Here is a 26439-nt window from a genome sequence, read left to right as displayed (position 1 = left end):
TGTGGAAGAGCAGCCAGGACTACTTAACTGCTGAGCCATCTCTCCATCCCACAACCTGATGATTTTTAAATGTAATTCAGTACTGCATGAATTTAGCACTAAGTTTGTTTACTTATGTCCTACCAGCCCCCACCCCATCCCTCCCTCACTAGATGTAGAATTCCAGGAGGGCAGGTGCTTACTTTTTATGACTTTATTTCCCATGGCAATAAATAAATACCTAATGAAAGTGGGATGAGCAGGGGAAACTTTAAAAATAATGGAGGGGCAAGGGAGATGGCTCTGTGGGCAAAGGGCAAGGTGTATAAACACGAGGACCTGAGTGTGATCTCCAGGGCCCTACATAAAGCTGGATATGGTAGTGCACATCTGTAACCCCAGTGCTTCTAATGGCAAGATGGGAGGTGGAGACAGGGGGACCCCGAGAAGCCTGTGGGATTGCCAGTCCATTGTCCACAGCACTGAACAACAGGGAACCAACAGAGGTTGTCCACTGGACTTCACATGTGTGCCGTAACACTCATACATGCTGCTCACATATGCATGCATGCATGCGTGCACACGCACACACACACACACACACACACACACACACACACACGTAAGTAAATAGCTCTTGTTGTGTCGCCCGTATGCAGTGACCGTCACAGAGTCATTCTTCTACTCCATGGCCACTTCTTCAGCTACCCAGCTGCTTTGCTGCCTTCTTCGTTCTCATGTGTCCCATCCCCTAGGCGGCAAGCTCCACCTAAGCAGCAGAGCCATGAGGTTATCTGGCTTTCAGGCTTGCCGAGCGTGGTGGCAGCTGCTCCACTGTGACCTTGTCCTTTTCTGGGAAAATCCTGGCTTTCCTCAGGATCAGTGGCCACTTCTTTTAGCTTCTCGGCCGGAGCTTGGTGCCCTCTACCTGACCATTACAGCTCCAGATCCAGAGGATTGGAGCCCTCTTCTGAATTCTTCTTCAGACTTCCATGGGCAGGCGCCAGGTACACACACACACACAGAGTGCATATACATTCAGGCAAAACACTTAGACACATTAAATAAACAAACAAACAAACAAATAAAATCATATCATATATCATATACCATATCATATCACTCTTCTGTAATTTATCCATGCCCACAGAACAGTCACTACCTACACTGCACATACTTCCAGCACAGGGGGCTGCAGAATGCCAAGCCTACAGTGGATAGGAAACCCTACTCACAGGTCTCAAAGGAAACATGCCCCAAATACAACCCTGTTTTCCCTCTCAGACCTATGCCTTTTCTTATATTTCTTATATTTCTTATATTTCTTATATTTTATTTTCAGAATAAAATTCTACTTTCCATTAAGTTTTGTTGCTGTTTTTTTTTTGTTTGTTTGGTTGGTTTTTTTTTTTGTTTTTTGTTTTGGAAGGACTTGAAATTCTTTACTATTCTTTTTAATCTGAGGGCTTGCTATACACACTTGAGCACCAGCGCCCCTGGAGGCTAGTGACATCGGAGCCACCAGAGTTGGGGTTACATGGTGCTGCAAGCCTGATGGCGGTGCTGAGACCCCAGCTCAGGTCCTCTGAGAAACCAGGAGGCACTCAGCCTTTACACCACCTCTTCAGCCCTGAAGCTCTGTTTGTTATAAAATGTTTCAAACAAACCCCAGGTTAGGAAAATAAAACAAACCTCCAAGTACTAATGCAAGCCAGCTCCAACAAGAATCAGCCCTTCACCAGCTTAATTTACTTCTGCCTTTTTTCTGGGACCTTTTAACAAATCCATGACATTATTTACCCCTAAGAACTTACTGTGCAAATTTCACAAGGTTTAAATGTGTGTGTCTATGTATACATTCACATGTACGCACTCATTTAAATTCTCCAGGTCCTTAGGATAGCCGATGTAATGAATTGTAATTCTTTGTGGCATGTAAAGTTCAGAGGGAATTCCAATTTCCCAGTTCTCTTAAAGGCATCCTTTAGTTTATTCAAATTAATGATATGCACGTCATACGTAAGACATAACATCCAATCTCCCAAGCTTCCTCGATTCAGTTGTGAGCCTCTCATCTCTTGGCATCCTGTAACAGGTTCTGGGGATATTCCACACGGCTGTGATCCATTTCTCCCTTGTAGTGTTGTTTATTCTGTTCATCTCTCCTGTGTGCTTCCTGCAAGGACTTCAGGCTTGATCCAGTGTGGTCACACTTTTCTGTTTAGTCCAGGAAACCTTGCAAGTGACCCCTACGGTGAGTGCATCGACCAGGAAGCTGCCCATGGCTCAGCATCTGTCTGTTAGTGTGCCCGTTAGATGTGCCACCATAGACTCTTGTCCTTTTTAGCAAGGGCTGCAGATTTGTACCTCCAAATGATGTCCCAAGGGCATCCCATATACTCCCTTTTCTTCCAACTCAGTTGGCCACAGTCTCTCACCTGGGCTCCAACATTAACTTCCCAAGGATGCCTTGCTTACTGTCTACCTCCATCTCAGCACAAGGTGAAGGGACCATTTCTCTCAGACATTCATGGTTAGAAGTCCTCATTGCCTTCCTCTGTCCTGAGAATGAAACCCCAAATCCTCATCCCAGTCCTCAAGGCACACACACACACTCTGGCCCCACTTGCTCTGCCTTGGGTCCCACTGGTCTCTGTCCAGTTGGTCCCTTCCACCCACGACCTTCGTCCTTCAAGTGCTTTGCATCAGGAATACCTCTCCTCTCCAAATCATGGGCTCAGCTCCTCCTCATCCCTCGCATCTCAGACTGGCTGTTACTTCTGTAAGAAAACAACTGTGGCTGTGCTGGTCAGGTCGTTCTGTAATAAACAGCTTATGTACTCATGTGATTAACTCGCATCTTTCACTACACCCTACGGTCTCGGGGCAGAGGTCAAGGGCTCCGGCTGTTTTGCTTATCACTTTATCCTCAGCACCAGGCAGAGTCAGCATTCGAGAAGCGTTTGTTAGATGTAATGAATAAATAAATGTCTCTCGATCCTCAGACAATCTTCACAAGGCCCTGCCCAGGTCCCCCTCCCTCTGTCCAGCAATCTCTGCTTGTAGCTGCTCGCACACGGTCCCTGGCTCGCTCCACTTCGGCAGCACTGCACCCTTCATGTCTTTCTACCTCCCCAAGCCCTTGCCCGCTTCTCACATGCTTGTCCCTCTACCCTACGCTCTTGCCCTAGATAATGGCACAACACCCTTCCCCTTCCAACTGCTGATCACCTTGACTGCGGTATTTCAAGTCACTGGTCTCTCCGTATCCTGAGATCCCTGTGCTGTCTCAACACTCAATCCTACCGTGTGACAGAAAACAAAAACCACTCTGGCTTCTGGGATGAAAACTAATGACAGGAGGTGCTGTCAGGATGGAACAGGGATCTTTGGACATCGTCATAAGCCGAACACAAGTGAGGCCTGGCCAAGAGCGGGAGCAGGATTGGTGCACTCAAGTCAAATGAGAATGATCTAGAGGCAGAGCCAGCAGGCGTTCCTGAGGAGTGGAGGTGTGTGGCTGAGGAGGAAAGTGGGTCTTCCTGAAGGAAAGTGGAGCCAGGCAGCTTGCCTTGCCAGGGCCTGGCCCACAGAGGTGCCTCCTTAGCTCTGAAGGGAGGACAAACCCCAGGCATTCGGGGTGTCATAAAGGCAAGCCCACACGGCTTGTCACCCACAGACTGGAGCTGGATTCTAAGTGGGACAAATTCTCAGAATCCATGGCTGCTCTCCACGGAGGGCCAGGCTTTAAAGAAGCGCTGGGTGGCTGCCCAGTGGCAGGGAGGGCAGCCTGCCATCCTCCAAGCATGCACTGCTGTCTCTGGCACGCAGCCAGAGCTGGGAGCTGGCCTTTGTCTGCAGTCAGAGACCACAGCAGCACTGTGGAAGGGACCTCTTGCTTCGGGCAATTGTTTGCTTTTATTAAGCCGGGGAGAGAAAAGTGTGGAGGGATTCAGTCCAGAGAAACGTTCTATTTGGGGTTTAGAGTCTTTTTAAAATTCTCTCTCTCTCTCTCTCTCTCTCTCTCTCTCTCTCTCTCTCTCTGTCGTTCTCTCTTGCTCTCTGTCTCTCTCTTTCTCTCCTTCTCCCCCTTCTGCCTCTGTGTGTGCCTGTCTGTGTGTGTGTTTGGGTCTCTCTGTGTGTGCATGTGTATGTGTGTGTGTCTGTGTATGTGCCTGTGCTGTGTGGGCACACTCATGTGCCATGGTATACGTGCTGAGGTCAGAGGGAAAGCTCAGGTGTTAGTGTCTGTCTTCTTTGTCACCTCACACTAGGCCAGCTGGCCCACAGCTTCCAGAGATGCTGCTGTTGCTGCCTTCAGTTCCTTTAAGGGCACTGGGATTGCAGGCACTTGGGCAACTGCATCCAGTAAATGGTGCTGGACTCTAAACTTAGGGCATAGGGCTGCAGAGCAAGCACCTGACCCACTGACCCAGAGTCCTCTAGCCCTGGGTCTGTAGTTTTTTAGGAGTTACTTAAACACTGTGTCTGCTTCCACATGGTGTCCATGAGGAGGCAAGAAGCTACCTACCTGGCCACATGGTTACGAAATGCTTCTTCAACGCTGGCTATGCCACCTCACGTAGTGTCTGCTAAGGCTCTTCTTGAACCTTTTACGGTTGTGGGGCTCACCTTCCATGGCCCCTTCCTCCCCACCTCACTCCCTGGGCTGGGAGTGGGGCTTGGGCAACGTTCCTGTATGGATGGATCTGACAATTGCAGGTCTCTTCCCTCTCCTGCATCTCCCTCCACCTGGAACTTACACCCTGACACTATTCCAACTCTCTCAGGTCCCTGGGTCCCCACCAGCTCTGATGTTGTTAAAACAGCAAAGAGGTGATAATTGTAGGCACCTGCTAATGAGGGTGTGGCGCAGGCACTAAACACTTCACACATACTTTCTGGTTTCATCTTCATCTCACACCTGAAAGTAGGTATCCTTATTAATCCTTCCAGGTAAGTGAGAACCAAAGCTGAAGCTCGGACTTAGGGCATGCAGCAAGAGGCAGGAGCCAAAGTTCCAGGCAAGCTCTGCTTGACTTCTGACTGTCACACGGTCTCATATTTCACCAGCCCTAATGCCTCTGACTTTCATTTAGCATCTCTGACCTTGGTCCTTGGTCTTTGGACTTTTTGTTATCCCCTTGCCAATCTAACACACACACACATACTCACATGTACACACACATACACACATGCAGACACAAACACATACACACATACACGCACACACATTAACACACATACATGTATGCACACACACATACACACACCTTCTTTTGTACCTTCTTTCCTTCTTTTGTTATATCTGCTGATAATACTGTCAGTAGTTCTGCCACAATCACCTGGAAGAGGTGAGCAAAACAACTGTGAGGCTGACATACCTTTCTTGTAAATATATGTGCCCGATACCTGTGCATGGAGACTGTAGCTGGGATGAGGAGGAAGGCCTGAGTCAGCAAGCAAGAAGCCGAACCTCAACCTGGCCTGGTCTATGAATGACAATTTCTGTTTCCAACCCAGCCAAGCAGGAGGGCCTTGAGTACTCGGGCAAGCTGAGAAAAAAAGTGAATGTATAAAACCAAAAAGTTGGCCATCAGATGGACCCTGATCTTTGACGTGACTCTGCCCTCTTAGTTTAATGAGAAAGGACCTAATCTGTAAGTCTGAGATCATACCAGCAGTAGTCTGTGATTTTTAAAAAAGTTTCCGAATGTTTATTGTAAACTTGGTGCAACAAGCATGATTTGAGACATGTTTGTTTGTTTGTTTGTTTGCTTGCTTGTCTGTTTGAGACAATGTAGCCCTGGCTGTTCTGGAACTCACTATGTAGTTCAGAGTTGACCTGGAACTCACCGAGTTCCTCCTGCCTCTGCCTCCTGAATGCTGGGCTTAGAGGCATGCTCCACCACACCCAAATGTGTTGTAGATAGTTAACGCTGTTCTCCAGGGCCAAGCATCGTGGCTAACACATTATAGCAACTGATAAACATTAGTTTGGTGAATGAATGAATGAACTCTGGCTAAGGCAGAAGGTCATCTCAGCTCTTAAGCGTCACCTGCCACCTCTGTAGAGAGAAACCTACCACCAACAGGAAAGCAAGAATTAACACACTAAGACTCAAGCAACTGTAGACGTTACACAGGGAGGGCCTGCAGCTGAGGCAGAAAGACTGGGAGAGAAAAGAAAAGTCCAACAAGCAGATTTCTAAACTAAGCACACAATATTCCAGAAGAATTTGACTCTAGAGTTACATTGAAGGTAACCAGAGCAACTGCAAAGCCCAAGCCCAGGGAACTCCTGAACAGAGGGACTCAACTCCTCACAGTGATAGCGTCTCTGTTCTAAACTCTGACAGTCAATTGTGAATTATAAAGTTGGCAGATGGATGATTCAATAAGTGAAGAGCTTGCCATTCAAACATGAAGACCTGAGTTTGGATCCCCAGGACCCATATTAAAGCCATGTGCAGTGGTATTCACATGCAATCCTAGTACTGGGGGTATGACTATAGGGTCACTGGGGCTTGCCTACTAGCTGGTCTGACTGAATTGGCAAGCCCTGTGTTTAATGAGAGCCCTTATCAATAACAATAAGGTGGAGAGTGGTTGAGGAAAATAGCCAATACCAACCTCTGGCTTGCGCATGCATGTGTCCACACACAAACACATACATATACAAAGATTATAAGATTAAAAAAAGTCAAGAAAATGAACCTCTAAAGAGGCAAAACAGTCAATACAACCGGACAACAAAACAGTCCTTAAATTAACTGAAAGATGATTAATACTGATACAGATCTCATAGGAGAGGTGAACAGTACGCAGGAACAGATGAGAAACTTCAGTGGAATATAAGAATTATTTTATAATTGGAGGCAGGAGCCAAGCTAGCTCAACAGGTAAAGGTGTTTCCTGCAAAAGCCTTGTGACCTGAGTTCAACCTCCAGAGCACACATTAAAACTGGAAGGAGAGAAGTTGCATTCTCCTCCATGCCAATGCAAAACACACAAGTACACACAATAATTAATAATAATAAATACAAAAAATTTAAAGAATCAAATCAAATGGTTTGTTAGACATGAAAACGAAATCAAGGTATCCTTACATTGGTTGCCAAGTTAAGAATTCATGAACATGAGGATATTTTAATAAAAGTTAACCAACCCAAACTCAAATATAAAAATGAAGAAAACAAGAAAGACTCCCATATTAAGAGTTGTATGGGGCTGGTGAGATGACTCAGCGGTAAAGAACACTGACTGCTATTCTAGAGGTTCTGAGTTCAAATCCCAGCAGGCTCACAACCATCTGCAATGGGATTTGAAGCCCTCTTCTGGTGTGTCTGAAGAGAGCAATAATGTACTCATATATAAAATAAATAAATAATTTTAAAAAGAGTTGTATGTTGGGGGGGGTAGGGGCTGGAGAGATGGCTCAGCGGTTAAGAGCAGTGACTGCTCTTCCAGAGGTCCTGAGTTCAAATCCCAGCAACCACATGGTGGCTCACAACCATCCCTAATGAGATCTGATGCCCTCTTCTGGTGTGTCAGAAGACAGGGACAGTGTACTCAAATAAGTGAAATAAATAAATAATTCTTTAAAAAGGAGTTATGGGACACTGTCAGATGGGCTGACACACTCACAATTGAGATGCCAGGAGGAGAAAAAGAAGAAAATAGAGACGATAATATCTAGGAGTTTCCCCCAAAGTAATGAAATTACAGTTTAGCACAGATCTGAGAAGCTCCTAAACTTAGGCAGGATAGAAAGAAGCACAAATATTGTAGTCTAAAATACGTGCATGAATTTTTAAAATACTGAAAGGAAAAGATACAAAAACCTTGTCAATCAGGGCAGTGGTGGCGCACACCTTTAATCCCAGCACTTGGAAGGCAGAGACAGGTGAATTTCTGAGTTCGAGGCCAGCCTGGTCTACAGAGTAAGTTCCAGGACAGTCAGGAATACACAGAGAAACCCTGTCTCCAAAAACCAAAACCAACCAACCAAACAAACAAACAAAAAGACCTTGTCAGTCTGTGGGGTGGGTGAGGAGGTGGGCAAAGTGGCCTCTATGAAAGCTTGGGTCTGAGTTTGGATCCTAGTAGCCAAAAGCAGGGGGCTTACCTCTGTTACCCCAGAGCTTGGAATACAGAGAGATGAGGATTGCTGGGGCTTACTGGTCTAGCCATAACAAGTGGGCCTTAAGTTCAGTGAGAGACACTGTCCCAAAAACTAAGGTAGCAAGTGATTGAAGAAGACACCCGAGGTTGACCTCTAGCCTCGATGTGCACATATATGAGTGTAGGGGTAAATTTTCTGTTGCTGTGGTAAAGCACCATGACCAAGGCAATTTATAACAAAAAGAATGCATTTGCACTTACAGAGCTGAAAGTTGTTGGTTGCCATGGTGGGGGAATGTTGCAGCAAGCAGCGGAGGCAGCAGCTGGGGCAGGATGCTGAGTGTTCACATCCTTTATCACAAGCACAAAGCAGAGGGAGCAAACTGCAAGTGGCGAGAATCTTCAAGGTCTCAAAAAGGCCATCTCCCGTGACATACTTCCTCTAACAGTGTCATACCTCATGAGCCTCCCGATATGGCACCACCAACTGGGACCAAGTGTTCAAATACATGATCCATACCCTCACCCATATGTGCACAGTACATGTAGAGCACACACAACTTGTCAATCCAGCACTGAACCCAGTGAGAAAACTTCTCAGCTGTGAAGGAGAAATATTTTCACACACACGCACACACAGAGAGAGAGAGAGACAGAGAGAGAGAGACACAGAGAGAGAGAGAGAGAGAGAGAGAGAGAGAGAGAGAGAGAGAGAGAGANGAGAGAGAGAGAGAGAGAGAGAGAGAGAGAGAGAGAGAGAGAGAGAGAGAGAGAGAGAGAGAGAGAGAGAGGAGAGGGAGGAGGACGGAGAGAGAACCTGCATGCAAGAAGTCATCACCACTAGACCTGTAATACCAAAAGTATAAAGGAGATTACATAGACAGCATAAATTACCCATAAAAGTCAGCAATCATGAGAATGGAGGTGGATATAAAAGACTGGCTACGATATTCCATCAGTCTAAAAGAAAATTGTCTAAGGGAAAGGATTGTGTGTGTGTGTGTGTGTCCATCCTTTTGAGACAGGATCTCTCTATTATGCATCCCTGGCTATCCTGGCACTCACTATGAAGACCATAGTAAACTCAAATTCACAGAGATCCACCTGCCTCTGCCTCTGGAGTGCTAGGATTGAAGGCGTGTGCTCCCACATCCAACTAGAATTCTTACACTAACTTAAAACAGGTATACACCAAGGCAACAATTGCTTTAAAAAAAAACAAAAAACAAAAACATAGATTAATAACAAACTAGTGGGGATAGATAGAATGATAAAACACAGCCCCAAAACAGACACATGAAGACATTTTGGACAGAACCGGGGAGGCTAAGACAACTAGCAAGAAGGGTGGCTTGAACAACCATGTGTCCACATTAAATGTGAAGGCCTGGGGACGGGGGAGCAGCAACTTAGATATGCAAACACTTCAGATCCTACTCTGTGCTAGACGGAAGGCCAGTGACTGACTGGGGAGTGAGCTGGAAAAGGCATCGTTCCTTAAGATGCTCTAGTACCCATGTTACAGCCAAAGCAAACTCTGATTAAGAACTGTTACCAGGGACAACATCTACTGTGAATAACACAAATGCAACAATTTACATGTATATGATGAAAAGGAATCAATTCCCCAGGCAGACAGAACATTCCAATTTAAATGTACTTAATTACAAATCTTCACAAATGAGTTTCAAAATGAAGCAAGAATGGACAGAAACTGACAAATTTATAATTCAAGTTGGAAATAGGAGTTAGTAAAACAAAGGAGAGAAAGTCATTAAGGGTAATGAGAACACGAACGCTGCTGTCAATCAATTTGGCCTAACAGATGTTTACTGGACACATCACCGAGCCACACCTGAACGTTTTTAGTACACGCAGAACACTCACCAACATGCTCCATGTTACAGGCTACTAAACAGGCTTAAATAAACATAAAAGATGTGTTATCATGCAGTGTATACAATCTGACTACAGGGAAATTAAAACACAAGTTAATAACAGAATAGTATCTTGATAACTCCTAATAGTCAAAAGTTAAATATTTCATTCCTAAAATAATCTATTGATTAAAGAGAAAGTCATAAGGAAAAGTGGGAACATTTATAAATTGAAATGTGAAACCCACAACAAAACATTAGCAATGCAGATCTAGCAATACATTTTAAAACTGCAATGAAGTATATTTACCCTGAAGATGAAAGTCTGCTACAATATTTAAAAATAAAGCAATATGAAATCTACCTCCTTTGAAGACTAAGGAGGAGAAACATAGTATGTGATCTTGAAACAAACTAAAACATCTAACAAAATTCAAAACACTTTCTTGATAAAAACTCTCAGCAAACCAGGAATGGAAAGGAACTTTCCTGACCCCTCGAGACCTTCCACATCTTACTGTGAATGCTACATATGTTCCCTTTTGAGACCTGGGAAAATGTGAAGGCATCCACTGTCACCTAGAGGTCCTAGCCAGTGTAATAGCATTGTGGATGAAAGGGGTATAGAGATTGGACATCAAGAAACAAAATGCTCTCAAACCCTAGATTATACATTAATACCCACGGGAAGCCCCCAAAGAAGTTACCATAAAAACTATTAGAATAATGGACTTTAATAACATCTCGTGACAAAAGATTCACACACAAACTACATAAAGTAGTAATGAATGGCTGGAAACTGAAGAAGTACTGAAGAGAATCCACATAAAATAAGAAATATAAACCATGTTAATGGATTAAAATCAATACTAGTAAGATGCTGATTATTTCTGGCTTTATTTATCAACTCATGATAATCTTAATCAAAATCCTACAGGACTTTTAAGACATTCTGCAAGTGTTATCTGCCACAGCAAAGGAACGATGTTGAAAAAGAATAACAAGTCAGGTGTCCTATCACTTGTTTTGAGACTACTATAAAACCAATTATAGCCAAGGCAGTGTGGTGTTGGTGGAGACTGGCCATAGAGGACTGGGATATCACCGAGAGTCTGGGAGTGTGTCTACACATGTAAGGCCAACTTTCTACAAAGCAACAGGGAAACAGAAAATGTTCAGCCTTATAAACAGACGGTGTCAGAATACTTGGCCATCATCTTTAAAATCCAAAAATAAAAACTTGAGCCCTGTATATCATATTACAAAACTGCAAATCAAAACCTAGGTTTATCAGTGCCTTCTGGGAGACACAGCTCTGTAAGAGACTGAAGCAAGAACAGAAACCTGAGACCAACCTGGAGAGAGCAGGTAATGTAGTGGTAGACTTGCTTAGCGTTTCTCCTGGCTTCAGTCTCCAGCAGTGCACATACACACACACTCACACACACACACTCACACACATTCACACACACTCTCACACACTCATTCGCACATATACACACATACTCATACACACTCCACATATACACACTTATGTACACTCATACTAGCACACACACACATGCACTCAGAAACATACTCATAAATGCACATGTGTACATACATGCATTCGCGCACACACACACACACACACACCCCTCTATAAGAATCCAGAGGAGTCTGTGCCTTGAAAACAGGGGTTCTTTCGAGAGTCAGTGCAGCATTCACAAAGTGTCCATATGCCAGACAACAGAAGCAGTGCTAGTGGACTCTTGAGAAGAAATGCTTCAAGCAACAATCTAACCACAGAAAATACAAATCAAGGTGTGTAACAATAGCTTCCAACACTCAGAAAGTTTTAAATGTTCTTTTTAAAATTCTTATGGCAGAGGGGCTTCAGAGGGGGATCATAAAATAGGTAGGAAATAATATTAAAATACTGTATACCAAACTTTATGGAATGGAGCTAAAATAGTGTTAGGAAGCAATGCTCAGCCTGCATAAGGCCCTGAGATTGTTCTCTAACGTCTTATAAAGCTGGGCACGGCTGTGGACATTTGCAATCCCAGCAGTCAGGAGGTAGAAGCAGAGGATCAGAAGCTTGGGGGTCTTCCTTGGCTAAACAGTGAGTTTGAGGCTAGCCTGGGCTACTTGAGCCCTGTTCCATAACTGACTGACTAGCTTAATAACTAAATAAACCAGAAACCTTTTAGGAATTTCTCCTATACATACATTCCATGTGGTAAAACATATGCTCATTCAGAACTGGTAAAGGTGACTTTATTGGGAGTAAAGGGTCTCTCTGTCTAGGTGTGATTATGGCTCTCCTGTTGAGAACACCCTGGATTAGCCAAGTGGGCTCTAACTCATAGGTGTCCCAGTGAGAGGCAAGCAAGACAAAGATATGGGGCAGAAGATGTTGAGTTGGTGGGAGCAGAGATTCCAGCTGCATGCAGAGGGACAGTAGGGACTGCTGGAAACCACTGAGACCAAGCAGAGGGGCCTGGGACAGACAGACACCACCGGCCAGCACTTTGACTTGGCACATGCAGCTTAATTACAAGAGACACTCAGGAAAGTGTGGCCAGGAAAAAGAAGAACCCAAAGGGTAGAGTAAGCCTTAGAAGGCTTACTCTAAGCTACCCATTTTGTGATAGTTTATAACAGCAGCCACAGGAAACTAATACACATTACCATGCCACCACCACCCCCACCCCCCACGGCACCCCTTATAGTCAGTTAGACGGAAAATCCCAAGAGAATCACTAAAATTTATTATGGCAGAAGCCCACGCTGTTACAAAAAATTAGGAGTGTGTAGGGAATGTCCCCCAAAACAAATGCTCCTGGAAGTGGGAGGTCTTATTTACAGGAGACAGTTGAGAAAGGGTGGACACACAGAAAAAAAAAAAAAAAAACCGTAGGGAGACCATCGCACACTGGGGTGAGCCGGAAGGGCAAGGGAGCAGAGTCCTGGGAAGACACAGCTGTCCAGAGACCCCCCACCCCTGCCGTCGCGTGGAGCATGGTGGAGACCGCAGAGGACCTGCTCAGCGGAAGCTCGAGGTGCAGTGGGTTTGTGCGAGGAAAGGAAGGCACAGAATAGTCCGCACAGCGGCAGCACTTCAGAAATAAGTAAGAAAAGCCATGTTCTGTGTCCTAGTGACGCGTGAACAGCACGAGATGCCCGCCAAGGAAGTGGTTGTGCCATTTCGCTGTGTACCATTCCCTACCTTGGGAAGTTGGAATCATTTTCAGAGTAGAAGCATTTTATTTGCATTCACAGCTTACAGCCTTTAGTTTTGAAAAGCCTATTGTTGATCTTTACAAAGGCCCTGTTACAGTAACGGTAAGACAAAACAAAACAAAATCAAGTACTAGCGGAGCCTGGGCTCCTCCCAAAGGGAGGCGGACACCCAGCTGACTCACCTGTCCGGCAACGCCTGCAGCACCGTGGGCATCAACACACCGGAGATGGCTTTGTAGAGGATGGAGTCACACACGCCCACGATGTTCACCACCGTGGAGGAGCCTAGCACGGGCAGCATGTGGGGCGGCATCCCTTGCCAAAAGTGCAGAAGGAAACTTTGAACCTGCATTGACCCACAGAGAGAAGAGGGTTCAGACAAAGCCGCCCCCGCGAAGCCTTGTGTCTTCACCCTCCCCAGCACAGGCAGCACAGCAGCATCTTCCTCTACACCCCCCCCCTCGCCCACGCGGCAGTGGGAGCTGTCCAGGCTTGGGATGCTGTGGGGACTTGTGCCCACTGCTGGCCTGCCTGCCCCTGCAGCCTGGTGTTAGGCCTGTGAGCTGTGAGCTGAGTTACATAGGGAGGACTGCACAGGTTTTGCTGTTATTGTTTTGTTTTGTTTTTTTAAAAGGTCAGAGCACTAACACCCATTGTTCTTTCACCCCCACACCCCCACCCCGTGGCTCCTGGGCATTCTGGGAAGGAAGGGGAAGGATGTAGCAGTTACAGGTGGAGAGGCAAGAAGTGTTTGCTACCTGCAAAATTCCCCAAATTCAAATATGTCTGCCCCAAACCCGGGCAAAGTGCAAGGAACTTCTCACATCCCAAACTCCCATTTTCCCAAAGTGCACCTGGTGCAGCATCGCAGTAAGCCAGCGGGGCACATGGAACACCTGCCATATGTCACCAAGACACAGAGCAGTGCCCAGTGTGCTGGGCACTCAAAATGGAGTCGCCCTTAGCATGATATTCTGAGCAGGGACTTGGAGAAGCAAATGGCTGAGTGGATGTTCCAAGAAGAGCATGCCTTAGTGACCCCACTTCCATGACTTTTAGACTTTGATTTGAGGAAGGAGGTAGAGGGATGAGGCAGGGGCAGGGAAACAGGAGACAGTAAGTTCTATACACAGTAACATCCCTAAATTGAGAAGCCCATCACAAAGCTAGGAGCATCCAACTCTGGATTTTTATAGTGAGCTGACCTGAGTCCTGGGTTGCATTCTTCTCCTTGCTCTCTAAGATAGGCACTCTAGGGCTACCCGTGGAGCATTTTCCATATTGTTGACTCCCATGAACCCATACAGATTCAGCTTGGGAGACGTAACCTGGCCCTTTCACCTTTTCTTTTCTTCTTTCCTCCCTCCCTTCCTTCCCTCCTTGCCTCCCTCCCTACTTTTCCTCCTTGCCTCCCTCCCTTCCTTCTTTCCTCCCTTCCTTCCCTCCCTCCTTCCCTTCCCTCCTTCCCTCTCTCCCTCCCTTCCTTTCTTTTTAGAGACTACCCCTGGGGAACCAGAGACACCACGGAGTTCTCCCACATGACCCTGCTGATGATCATAGACCTAAGCATCACTACTAGCAGAGTTACTAAGTTCATCACCCACAGCACAGCAGCAATCCAAAGGAGGAGGCAGAGCATGAGTCCTTCCACTGCCAGCCTTGTGATCGTTTTTTCCTATTACTTGGTAAACTGGGGTTCTGGCTTATTCCCAGGGCCCATGTCTTTCTCTGGATTGCTGCCACCCCACAGCGTTCTCTCTCTGTCTGATGGCCTGTACCACTCTTCAGGTCCCTCCCAGGATCAGGTCCCATATCCCAGCTCATCCCTGGGATGAGGCATTGACCTCCAGCCAGGTATTAGACTCTCTTATTTGAACTTCCCACTGTAAGAAGCCCCACCTATGTCGTTCCTAAGAGTTGGTTCAATCTGAGCACATCTGCTTTCCTTGGCTTTGGTGTTCAGTTCTGCTCCTATTTTCTATTAGTTGTCAGATTCCAGCAAAACATCTGGAAAAGGTCAGCTGTTATGTAGGATAAAACAAATCCATTGAGAGACTTTAGCAGACATCTGTCTGTCAGAAGCCTGCTCAAGCCACACAAGGAGCCCTTGTCAGTCACCAAGTTCCTGGCAGCTATTGTATCAAGTGCTCTATCCAATGTTAACCCTCCCTTCCTTCTCGGTTTTATGTCATTGACTGTCCTATGGTTCCGGGTCCTTTGAGAAGGAAAGGGAAGGCAAATGCGATGAATCTATGTGTTGAGACCTGGAGGCCAGCTGTGAGATGAGACACAGACAGCATGTCTGTTCAGGACAGAAAGCTGCCTTGACCTCTCTCTGGCCTGGGTGGGAAGGCAGGGAAAATGAAGAGCTGAGGTTTGTGGCTCGAGTCGTCGGGCAGAGGGTCGTGGCAATGTCCGACTTGGGGAAACAGACTTGGGGCATGGAGTTAAAGGCTCTGGTTTAGTCACATAAAATCAAGTCTATCAAATCTTATGCTCGGGACCAAGTCCGTGAGGGCAGCAGCCCTTTTAAGATGGATACAATGGCTTCCACCTATTAATAGGATGAAGTAAGATGACTTATGTAAAAAGCCTAGCACTGTGTAGGCACAGGATAAGTGGAACTTATTATTAGGTGACAGGAGGAATTCTGGTGAGCTCTCCTTACTCCTTGCATACAATTTCAGTGAAAGGATTGGGCAAATGGTTGAGCATCATCATTTAATGTCAGCTTTCTGGACTATCTATCCATCCAGTCTCCCAGGCTTTCATCCCTTCTTCTTTGGGTTCAGGGGAGCATGCGATTTTAAATTTTTTTTCATTTTTATTATTTTATGTGTATGAATGTTTTGCCTGCATGTATGTCTGTGTATCACATGCATGTCTGGTGCGGGAAGATGTGGTGAGCTTCTGAGCAGGTGCTGGCATTTGCACTCAGGTCCTTTGCAACAGCAACATCCCAGAGATGCCACAATTCTTTTGCTTCCCCATTTCTCTTCTTTTTCTTTTTTTTTTCTTTTTTTCTTTTTTTCTTTTTTTTTTTAAAGATTTATTTATTATACATAAGTACACTGTAGCTGTTTTCAGACACACCAGAAGAGGGCACCAGATCTCATTGCGGATGGTTGTGAACCACCATGTGGTTGCTGGGATTTGAACTCAGGACCTTCGGAAGAGCAGTCGGTGCTCTTACCCGCTGAGCCATCTCTCCAGCCCCTCTTCTTTTTCTTAAATGCAATGTTTCTAAAGCAGAAATAAAGTGGCCGTGTTGATGGGATTTGGTGGAAGTGGAGGCCAGGCCTTGAGGGAGGTGGGACGGTAATCACTCCAAAAGCAATAAGGGATCGTCTCGGGGAAATGATGAAACTCAGTATTATTTAGCGTCTCAGAATCCATACTTGTAGGCACGTTGAAAGGCTGACAAGATGGCCTTCCCAGTATGTGTCATTCTATAGTAGAATCAAGGAAAAGCCACCGCTGCCTGCTGTGCACAGCGGCCTCTGTAAAATAGGATTAGTAGCAGTACCTGCCTTGAAGCATCACTGTGAAGGGTAAGTGGGCCAATGGCTACCAATGGCTTCTAGACCCCAGGCCCTGCACCTGGTGGGAGCTCTTAAAATAGGAGTAGGGGTGAAGTATAACATCCTAATAGAGTATTCACAGCTTAATGCCGTTGACCTACCTCATCAAAGTTGGCTCTTATTACAGTGTCCAGTATTCTCTGACAGTGTGTTCTGTACATCATAATAAAGGTGGACACCTGTGGGGCGAGTGGAGGATCAATGACAAAGGAAGACATTAGTACGCAGTGTGGCTGCCCTGGGAATTTCAATGTTTACACCATTTGTTCCACTGGAAGGATGGACTGTACCTATTATCTATGCCTCCGGAAAGACCTGAAGGGGAATTGTAGCCCTTCAGTGATGTGACCTCTGACCCTGTGCTCTCATGGCACCCAAGCCCCACCCTGCAGTACAGCACTGGCTTTACTCTGCTCCCCATCCTGCACCTTGAGACTCTTGGGTTCCTGGAGAATCAAAAATAGCATGGTCTTCACACTCGTGCATCCAGCACACTGCACAGTGCTTAGCATATGGTACAGTAGGGCTAGGGCACTAAATTCTCCTTGTGGCTAAGAAACTGAAAAGAAATAGAAGCCAGTGTATTGTCTGTATAAACGCTTCTGCAGAAATCACCGTAGGCATTTGGTGTCTATGGATTCTCTGAAATCTATGAGAAAGAGAGGAGGAGGGAGATAGAGACAGAAACAGAGACAGAGAGAGCAGAGACACAGAGAGAGACAATCACCCCACCCTCACCCCCAGCAATCTCTTCGAATGACGTTACCTTCTCCTCAGGAAGACTGGCTGGCAGATTTAGGTCTTTGACGTTTGGAAAGTCTGGCAGCAATGTCCCAAGCTTGGACCGGGGAGAATATGCCACCGTCTGCTTGGTGACTTCTCTCTTGCCCGTCTCGCTCACCCAGGCAGCTCCTTTCTTTGAGTACATCACATCATAATACTGGGAGCTCTCCTTCACCGCTATGCCATAGTAATGGTACCTGGGCCACCGGGAAAGAGACAGACGGGCCCACACGGGTCATTGTTAGCTGGAGGTTTCTTGGGTTGGAGGATGTTGTCCAAAGCCAAGCATGACTGGACACATCCAAACCTGGGGCTAAAAGAGTTAACTCTTCTCTAAGGCTTGACATCTCTGAAATCTACAATTAAGCCAAAGTTCCATGTTGCCAGCCATCAATCAGACAGTTAAAAATAACTAAAATTGCCTCCTACAGAAAATGTTAAGTCAAATACTTTGCAAAGCAAAGTAGGGGTGAGAAATGTTCCATTTATACCTGATCTCGAATGTCTAGCAAATACCTTCCCAAAGATGCCTAACGTTTGAGTGTCCATCTTTGTGGGGACCCAGGCACAGAATGTGTTCATACATCAAGAATAAAACTTTACCTGGCCATGATTATCTTCTTCAGTAAAGGCTAGCCTCAAAGGAGCTATGATTTTAATTTTTTTTTCTTGTATTATTATAAATTTGGAGACGAGGTTTGACTGTGTAACCCTGACTGGCCTGGAAATGGCTATTTAGACCATGCTGGCCTCAAACTCCCAGACCCCCATTTCAGAGATTCTGCACCCCCCCCCCCACCAAGTGCTACGATCAAAGGTGTGTGCCACCCAGCAAAAGCTTTAATTTTAAAAAGATTCATCCAGTACCTCAATTGACCCTGAATGCCAAAGACCAGAACTTTGTATTAACTCCCAATGGGCATAATAATCTCAGACACACGTCCACTTCCACCTGAAGAGGGACAGGAGGAGGCTGTGTCTGCTGGGGGTGCAGGTGGGTGGTGCTTTGTACTTCAGCTAACTGAGTACTTAAGTTCTGCTGAGTACTTAAGTTCTACTGAGTACTTAAGTTCTACTGAGTACTTAAGATCTACTGAGTACTTAAGTTTCTAGCACTTTGCAAAGTACTATATTCACACTAATTTGAAAATGAGCTTATAAATTAAGGACTGCTGTGGTCATCCTAAAGGCGAGAAAATGGAAAAGGNGGCAAAAAAAAAAAAAAAATCAAGCCATTTGCTCACGAGCATGGAGCAGTTTCAGGCAAGAATAGGTTGTGGACCAGTCTGTTTGCCTACACAGCCACTGTGCAGCGCTAACAGTAAACAGCATGCGTGCATCAGAGTTACTTTTGGAGTTTAATAAACGTGCAGGTTCCTAGGCCCCGTCCCAGAACCCACTGATTCAAAGTCTGGGAATGAGGTCCATGAGAGCCTTCAACAGCATAAGCCACCACGGAGTGAGGCTCTCCAGCTTCAGGTCCACGGCCCGAAGGACTCGACACACAGAATCTTCTCTCAGAAAACTCCCCATGAGGCTAGAAGTAAACTCCCGCTTCACGGCTTACAGACAAGGGAACTAAGCTCTAGAGAATGTGAGTGATGCAGTCTAGATCACCAGTGAGAAGGCCCCAGAGGCAGGATCTCAACTCCTAACGGGCTTTGTGCCTCTAAGTCAGCCAGTGATTCCCAAGCTTCATTAACAGTCAGAATCACCCACAGTGCACACGGCAGCATCCTGACCCCCAAGATTCCGATCTCGTGCATCTAGGGTGGGGTTTCACGGTGCAGTGGTAATGCCGCTGTAGTCATGAGCCCTCATTTTCAGAAACACCAGATAACATCTCAGCTACTTTTCTCTAGCCACAGATACATGGTGATGGGAATGGGGAAGCATTTTGATTTGGGGGGAAAGTTGTTTACGGGGAGGGAGAGATGGGTGCGTGGAACCTTCCCTTTCACAGCCCCCTTCCTGCTGGTACCATTCTGTGAAATTTCTGCCCAGTGGGCAGCTTGCCTCCATCTGCATGCCTCCTGGGATGAAGAACTCAGGCCCTCCGAAGGCAGCCCAGTTCATTTTCAGCCGATGCAGTTATCAGAAACTTCTTTGTGTTGAGCTAATATCTACCGTCTGGGCCTTCTACTTCCCAACTGTCACATAACTGCCTTTCCGTCTGTGGGCAATCTGTGGGGGAGGGGCTGGTTCCAGGGACTCCAGAGGTACCTTGTGGTGGAAAGACAGTTATATAGCATACCTCTTCAGCTTTAAAATGTTTCTTATAACTTAAGGTCAAGACAGCCATATCTTAATATGACGTTATGAGATAGTTACATTATCATAAGATAGACAAATGGGTCTATTTCCTGGTTAATCTATGCATGTAGCATAGATCTGCAATTACAGGAAAGCTACTATTCTGGTCTTGGTTTTGCTAGTTAGGTTCTGGAGGGAGAGTCAGCACTCCTTGCTAGACATGCCTATGTCTCGTCTATAGGAGTGGACTTGCTAAAGGATGTTGACAGGCCACGCTGCAGCGTGGAGACTCAGTTTGCAGCTTGAAACATCCCATTGCCTTTAGATTGGCTGGACATGGGGATCCTCATGGAGACGGTAGAATATGGCTCTCTGTGTGTAGAACTTTAAAAATGGATGCTGCCTAATTTGCCACCATGTAGGTAAAAGAAAAAGAGGAACAGAAACCAGGCTTTCCTCAGAGGGGACCATTCTCCAAGTGCATGCTCCTTTTATCTCTACCCTTTGTGGTTCTCCACATTTACCAACTCTTTCTGCCATTCCTATTCTCCTTAAAAATCAGAAATTGCATATTGGAGATATTGGAGCCAGTGGTTTTCCAAAGACCACAGGCTAGACAAACATTTCCATACTTTTCTATTTATTCAGCATCTTTCTATTCATCCTCTTCCCCACCTTGACAAGGTCTTGCTATGTAACTCAGGTGGCTGACTTTTAAACATGTGGCCTCACACTCCTGCCTCAGACTCCAAAATCCTGGGAAGACTGAAAGATGTCACCTTGAGTAGCTTAAATCTGGTTCGACCGAGATTTTGAATTATCCACTTGTGATCACCAGCAAACAATTAAAAAAAAGATTCTTGCACTCTGTCCTTACAACCTTGCTTTTAAACAAAACACCAGACTTTTTCTTTATAAATGGAGTTAAGTAGTTTGTTCTTCAGTGTAGTCACCCTGGGAAAGAAATCACTGAGAAATTATCTCAAGATGTCCTTTGTTCAAAAATTTTCTGGACAGTCCTTTGGAATTTCTCTCAAGAGCTTCTGATAAGCACACACACACACACACACACACACACACACAGAGAGAGAGAGAGAGAGAGAGAGAGAGAGAGAGAGAGAGAGAGAGAGAGAGAGAGAGAGAGAGAGAGAGAGAGAGAGAGAGAGAGAGAGAGAGAGAGAGAGAGATACACATATAGACACAGACAGACATATGCAGAGACATAGACACAAATAAAAATAGATACAGACACACACATACACATATGCATAGACACCTATACACACATATATAGACAGGCACACATACACATAGACATAGACATACAAACACATAGACACACACAGAGATATACACATAGATTCAGACACACACACACACACAGAGTCTTATTTTCAGAGTTTACCAATAACAGGGTTTTCCCAACTTTGATCATCTGTTTTCTTCCCTTCCCTTCCACAACAAAAACCCAAGTTCTACTGCTCAGTGGCTCTGTCTCTTGGGGTAATAGTCTGTGGGTGTGCTGCCAACCCTCCCCCTCCACAACGCTGAACCCCTAACCCCCTCTGTCCAGACATGACTTCTGCAACCTATATGGAGATGTGATGTTCCTTCTTTTTGAAGAGGTTTCTGGGTTTGCTGGCTCACTGTGCTGCCTGCTCGTTCACAGTTGTCAAAGGTCTAGAATGCCGCAGAAGAAGAAGGCGCCCTCTAGTGGAGTCCAGATGAACACTAGCATAATAAAGGTTCTTAGAAGTCTCCCAGGAAAGGGAGCTGTTGAACTGGGGTTGGCCAAACTTGTGTGGCCACCTCCCTCTTCCAAGTGACACTTCCTGACCCCTGAAAGTTTCTAAACTATCCTGAGAGGCAACTGCTGTGTATCTTTGATGGAGTAGGACTGGTTGAGCCCCCCTTTCTGATACACACCTGGGAGACAGGAATTCTGGGGGGGGGGGGGCTTCACTTCCTCTGCTCTTTAACATCAGCTCCTTCAAAAGATCTTCCCCGCGCCTCTCCCTCCCCTTTTCTTACTCTCTGCTATGATGTGAAACATTAAGTCTTCTTTTCATGTCTGTCTTACATATCAAAACATCCCTGGCAAGCCAGGCGTGATGGTTCAGGACTATGATCTCATGCGAGAGGTCCAGACAAGAGGATTGGGGTGAGTCTGAGCTTACAGAGCAGGACCTCTGTCTCCTCAAGTGTTGGCAGGCTGGAAGGAACCACAGAGCCAGAGGGGGAGGAAACACGTGCCCATTCCCCCATGTTGTTGGAGCTGGTCTGTGCCTGTGGCCCACTGTATGCTCTCAGAGCAGAGGTTACTTCAACACTCCAAAGCAACCTAGAAATGGTCTGAGAGATCACAGGGCTCCTTGGAAATATGCAAAGATTGCTATACAGAGGACAACCGAGGACAAGGAGGCACAGAGTCAGATGGCATTGAGCAGCTAGGCCAAAGGTTTTTGGATGGCCAGGCTCTCTCACTCTCTCTCCTCTCCCTCTCAAGGGTGCTGAGAGAGAAGCTGGCTGTCATAGACCTCCTCAACAGTCCCCCACTCTAGGCACAGACCTCCCCACGGGCCTGTAGACCACGCTCCTGAGGAGCATCCTGGGGTCTGGCCTCAAGATCCAGATGCTGTGAATGAAGGCAGTGTGGCTGTTTGGTGCTTACTTTGACTGTCCTCGGGTCCCGAGTCTTCTGGTGGTTAGCTGAGGAAACTGCTGCCTTATGATCTGTAAGGGCGACACAAGAACCCATCAGGAGCAGTGGTGTACCAGGACTGAAAGGGAAGCAAGCCAGTGCCGGTGCAAAGACTGGCTAGGAGTCTTTGAGAACACAATGGCACAGACTCCTGGTGTTGGCATGGGGGAGGGGGCAGGTGGACAGTACATTGGCAGTTGTGGGGCTCAGACCCTGAGGGGCTCAGTGGGAAATCTCACCGGGCTACCATGCTTTATCTCCTCTTATTCACAGCACAAGCCCAGGAAGCTCTAAAATATACCATTTTCCCCTGAGACCGCCATCACACTTGGAGCCAAACCCACCTTCGATCCTGTAACTAGGCCTTGTGTACCATCCCGTTTTTGTCCCTATGAGTTGGCCCCTTTCCACCCCCACCTCCCACTACAGGAAGTTCACCCACATTTCACAGGCTTGCTTCCATCTCTGCAGATGACATTTGGGGCTTCTGAGCAAGACGCCCCTGCTCAGAGACCTCCTGGGACTAACCAGTGTCCAGTAGCAACAGTTGTCTCTTGTGTCTCCAGGTTCTACTGTAAGGCTTCTGTCTGAGTGCAGCCAGAGCACTTCCTCACTGAGTACTAATTGGCTCTCTTGCTACTTGAATGTAGCGTGTGTGAGAGCAAAGACCCTGCTTGCTCAGAGTTGGGGCTTGGGAAAGCTTGGTCTTGCTGTGGACTGAAAAGATAAGGTTCTGATCCCTGCCCAGAGGAGACCATCATAATTACTGTGGCTTGGACAACCATGCTCCTGAAAGAAGTCCAGAGAGGAGGCCATCTGCCAAAGTAGGGATGCACCAGCAGCCTCCTTCGGTGGTGTTTACTGAGATGGTGTTTTTGGTGAGGTGATATAATGAAACGTTTGTGCGGTGGCACTGGGGAGACAAGGGGACCTGGACTACATCTTGGCTCTGCCACTTGTGAGGTGGATGCATTTGCATTCACAAGGCACACCCCTATTTACAAAATGGGAATGAGGGGCTGGAATGAGGGGTCTCAACTATTAAGAGAATGTCCTGTCCTTGCAGAAGGACCTGCGTTTGATTCCCATGTCTGGCAGTCCACAGTTCCAAGGAACCCAACGCCCCCTTCTGGCCTCTGCAAGGACTTGCACTCATGTGCACATACCCACCCACAGGCGCCCACACATACTCATCCTTAAAAATAAAAAACTTTAAAATAGAAATGATAATAACCTCTAACTTAAAGAATCCTTGTGAAGTGTGTGTGTGTGTGTGTGTGTGTGTGTGTGTGTGTGTGTGTGTGTATACAGAGGCCAGTGTTTACTAAATGCTCAATACATGAGTTTTAGAACCTCCCAATGGCTTTGTCTTGTTTCATTCCTCAGAGGCTTTTGATTTTAAGCTGGCTCAGAATCCCCCAGGCATTCTTCCCTTCTGGCTAATTGCTCTGCAGACATCCATGGTCAGAGAGATGTGGCTACACAGCGTCCTGCCAGAAGAGATGCTATGCCTGTATCCCCACTGGTCAGGTGCGAACCTCAGGAGCTTTCTTTAGAGATAAGGCTCTTTTCATTACATTGGTGATGGTTTTTACCCACACCAATGCTTTGGCTGACTGAACTCATCTGTGCAATAAACAGGCACCAGGAGCCTGTTAATTCTTGGATTCTACATACTCAATCTTCCTGTGCCTTGGTTTCCTTCTGTGATGTCTGAGGACTCGGGAAGTCAAGTTGTCTGTCCTTAATCAGAGGGACAGCTGATAGTGTCATGAACTAAACTCGCATTAGTTAAGTGGGATGGAAAGAGGTGAATAGATAACAAGACACTGAGATCTTTGGCACATTTAGGGAGCTGAGTAACTTCAAGGTGGAAAATAGACAGACAGCCTTGCCTTATCTCAGTGGTGGCTGGGGGGAGGGAAGAGATAGCTCATGGGATGCTCAGAGAATCTGCACGAATATCGTAAGCCCACTTTGGGAGGGAAATGAGACAAAATCAGCTTTATTTCAGGGCTTGCCAGGGTGGCTTACTTGGAAAAGTGTTTGCTATTGTATATGAAGACCTGAGTTCAGATCCAACATGAATGTAAAATGCGTTACACCCAAGTGCCTATAATCCCAGTGTTAGGGACATAGAGATAGAAGAATCTGGGGGAGGGGGCATGCTAGTCCACCAACCTAGCCTAGTTGGAGAGCCCTCAATCCCAGAGGAAGACCCTATATCTCAAAAGCTAAGGTAGAGAGTGGTAGAGAAGAGACTTGGCGTGGATCCCTGTCCTACACACACACACACACACATACACACACACACACACACATACACACACACACGGAAAAAGTGATAATTAAAAATGATTGAACTATATAAGGTGCCGCTCCTGTAGTCACTCCTCTGTGTCCCCCCGGGATTGTCGTGCCCTGTGTAAAATGCAGTATGTCATGCCTGTGTCAGCGATGCTGCTCTTGAAACCTCTTGCCCTGTTATGCCTATCTTACAGGTTAATGGCCTTACCGCCTCACATTTGTGTCTGCCTGTGATCTGGCCCCGCCAGAGGCTCATCACATGACCAGCTACAGAGCAAGGACATTAAGGATGCAGAAGAGGGATGAGAGAATCGTAAATATGGAATCTTGAGACTCCGTGCTGGTTGGAAGAGAGTCATGATCTGGGTTCTGAGTTTCCTAACCATGCAAGCAGACAAGATAGCAATAGTGACACAGGAGTCCCAGCCCCCATTGGGAAAACCAGAGCTGCTCTTGTGGTTAGCCCTGGGAAATTTCTCCCATGGAAACAGGTACAGTGATGAGCCTGCTAATATTAACCGATACTATGAAAGTGAAAACAGTTGGTGCTGTCAAAAGGGGTAGTAAAAAGCCAGTAAGATGGTTCAGTGAGTGGAGAAACGGGCTTGCCGTCAGGGCTGATGACCTCACTTCAATCTCCAGGGCCCACACTGTGGAAGATGCAAGTTGTCCTCTGACCTCCTCGTGAGCTATGGCACGCGTATGTGCACACATGTCCATGCTCATGGGCATATATGCTAAACAAATATAATAAAAGTTTTAAGTCTGTAGTACAACTAGAATCCTCAGATTGCCAGGGGTTCCATTAGGATAACTTCCGCTAAAGACGCTTTACAATATATGTCAGGAGCCACCAAATACTTTAAATTTTCTGATCTATTGGTTCTAAGAAAGTATCCTAAAATGAGAACGCAGAAGGTGTGGGGCTTCTAGTAAGAGAAAAATTAGAAATACCAGGAATGTCTCATGGCAGGGAACTGGCTAATGCATGCTCTCTAAACATTTAATAGTACTCGCGGAGCCATAAAGAATGGTCACAAAAATCTCTTAATATGTCATGACATCAAAGCTGCTTATGAGGCAATACCAGGGAGAATCACACTTGTTAAACTACAGCTATAAATTTTGCTCATAAAGATACAAGAATGAGTGGAGCAGATTGTGTAGAGACCCAGCTTGAGAATTCACTAGGGTGGTTGTGTTGTGAATAGGACAAAAACAGGGCTCTGGGATCCCTGTTGTCCTAAACTGTTTATGCAAAGAAAGAAAAGAAGTTTCTTATTAATAGTCGTCCTGATTGACAAAAGTGTTGAGGATAACCTCACAAGATTCATCAAAGACAGACCAGGATGTTACAGCGCAGTTTCTCTCTTTAAAACGTAGACCATTCTCTGCTCCCAGCAAATCATCTCTGATACCAAAAGAAATCCGTGCAGGTTTGTTTGGTTGCTAAGCCTCATTATTGCTTGACTTAGGATACTGACTGGGTTCTAAAGCCCCGCTCTGTTTATGCCAATGGTATCCCAAACGACATCCACAGAGCAAACAGGAAAACCCTTGGCTGGGGAGACAGGGCTGCAGGCTCGTCTACAGACAAGCTATAGGCCAC

The 26439-nt window shown here is 46.1% G+C and overlaps 1 protein-coding gene across 4 annotated transcripts in view; it reads right to left on the bottom strand.

The window, feature by feature from the left end:
- Rfx4 (regulatory factor X4) overlaps positions 1 to 26439 on the bottom strand; it is a 138901-nt gene that overhangs the window by 47594 nt on the left and 64868 nt on the right. For 3 of the 4 annotated variants that reach the window (XM_021174600.1, XM_021174601.2, XM_021174603.1), the window contains exons 5-8: positions 22494 to 22555; positions 17553 to 17766; positions 16888 to 16965; positions 13388 to 13551 (exon numbers count right to left, since the gene is read on the bottom strand). In XM_021174600.1, the coding sequence (XP_021030259.1) occupies positions 13388 to 13551; positions 16888 to 16965; positions 17553 to 17766; positions 22494 to 22555 (518 nt within the window). Of the gene's footprint in view, positions 1 to 13387; positions 13552 to 16887; positions 16966 to 17552; positions 17767 to 19550; positions 19746 to 22493; positions 22556 to 26439 lie in introns of those variants that run through there. The other variant, XM_021174602.1, reaches the window with a different exon arrangement.

Source organism: Mus caroli, chromosome 10 (genome assembly GCF_900094665.2).
Source record: "Mus caroli chromosome 10, CAROLI_EIJ_v1.1, whole genome shotgun sequence".
In the NCBI taxonomy this organism is placed as follows: domain Eukaryota; kingdom Metazoa; phylum Chordata; class Mammalia; order Rodentia; family Muridae; genus Mus; species Mus caroli.
The sequence above is the reverse complement of the archived record's forward strand: the minus strand, read 5'-3'. Positions and strand labels throughout refer to the sequence as shown.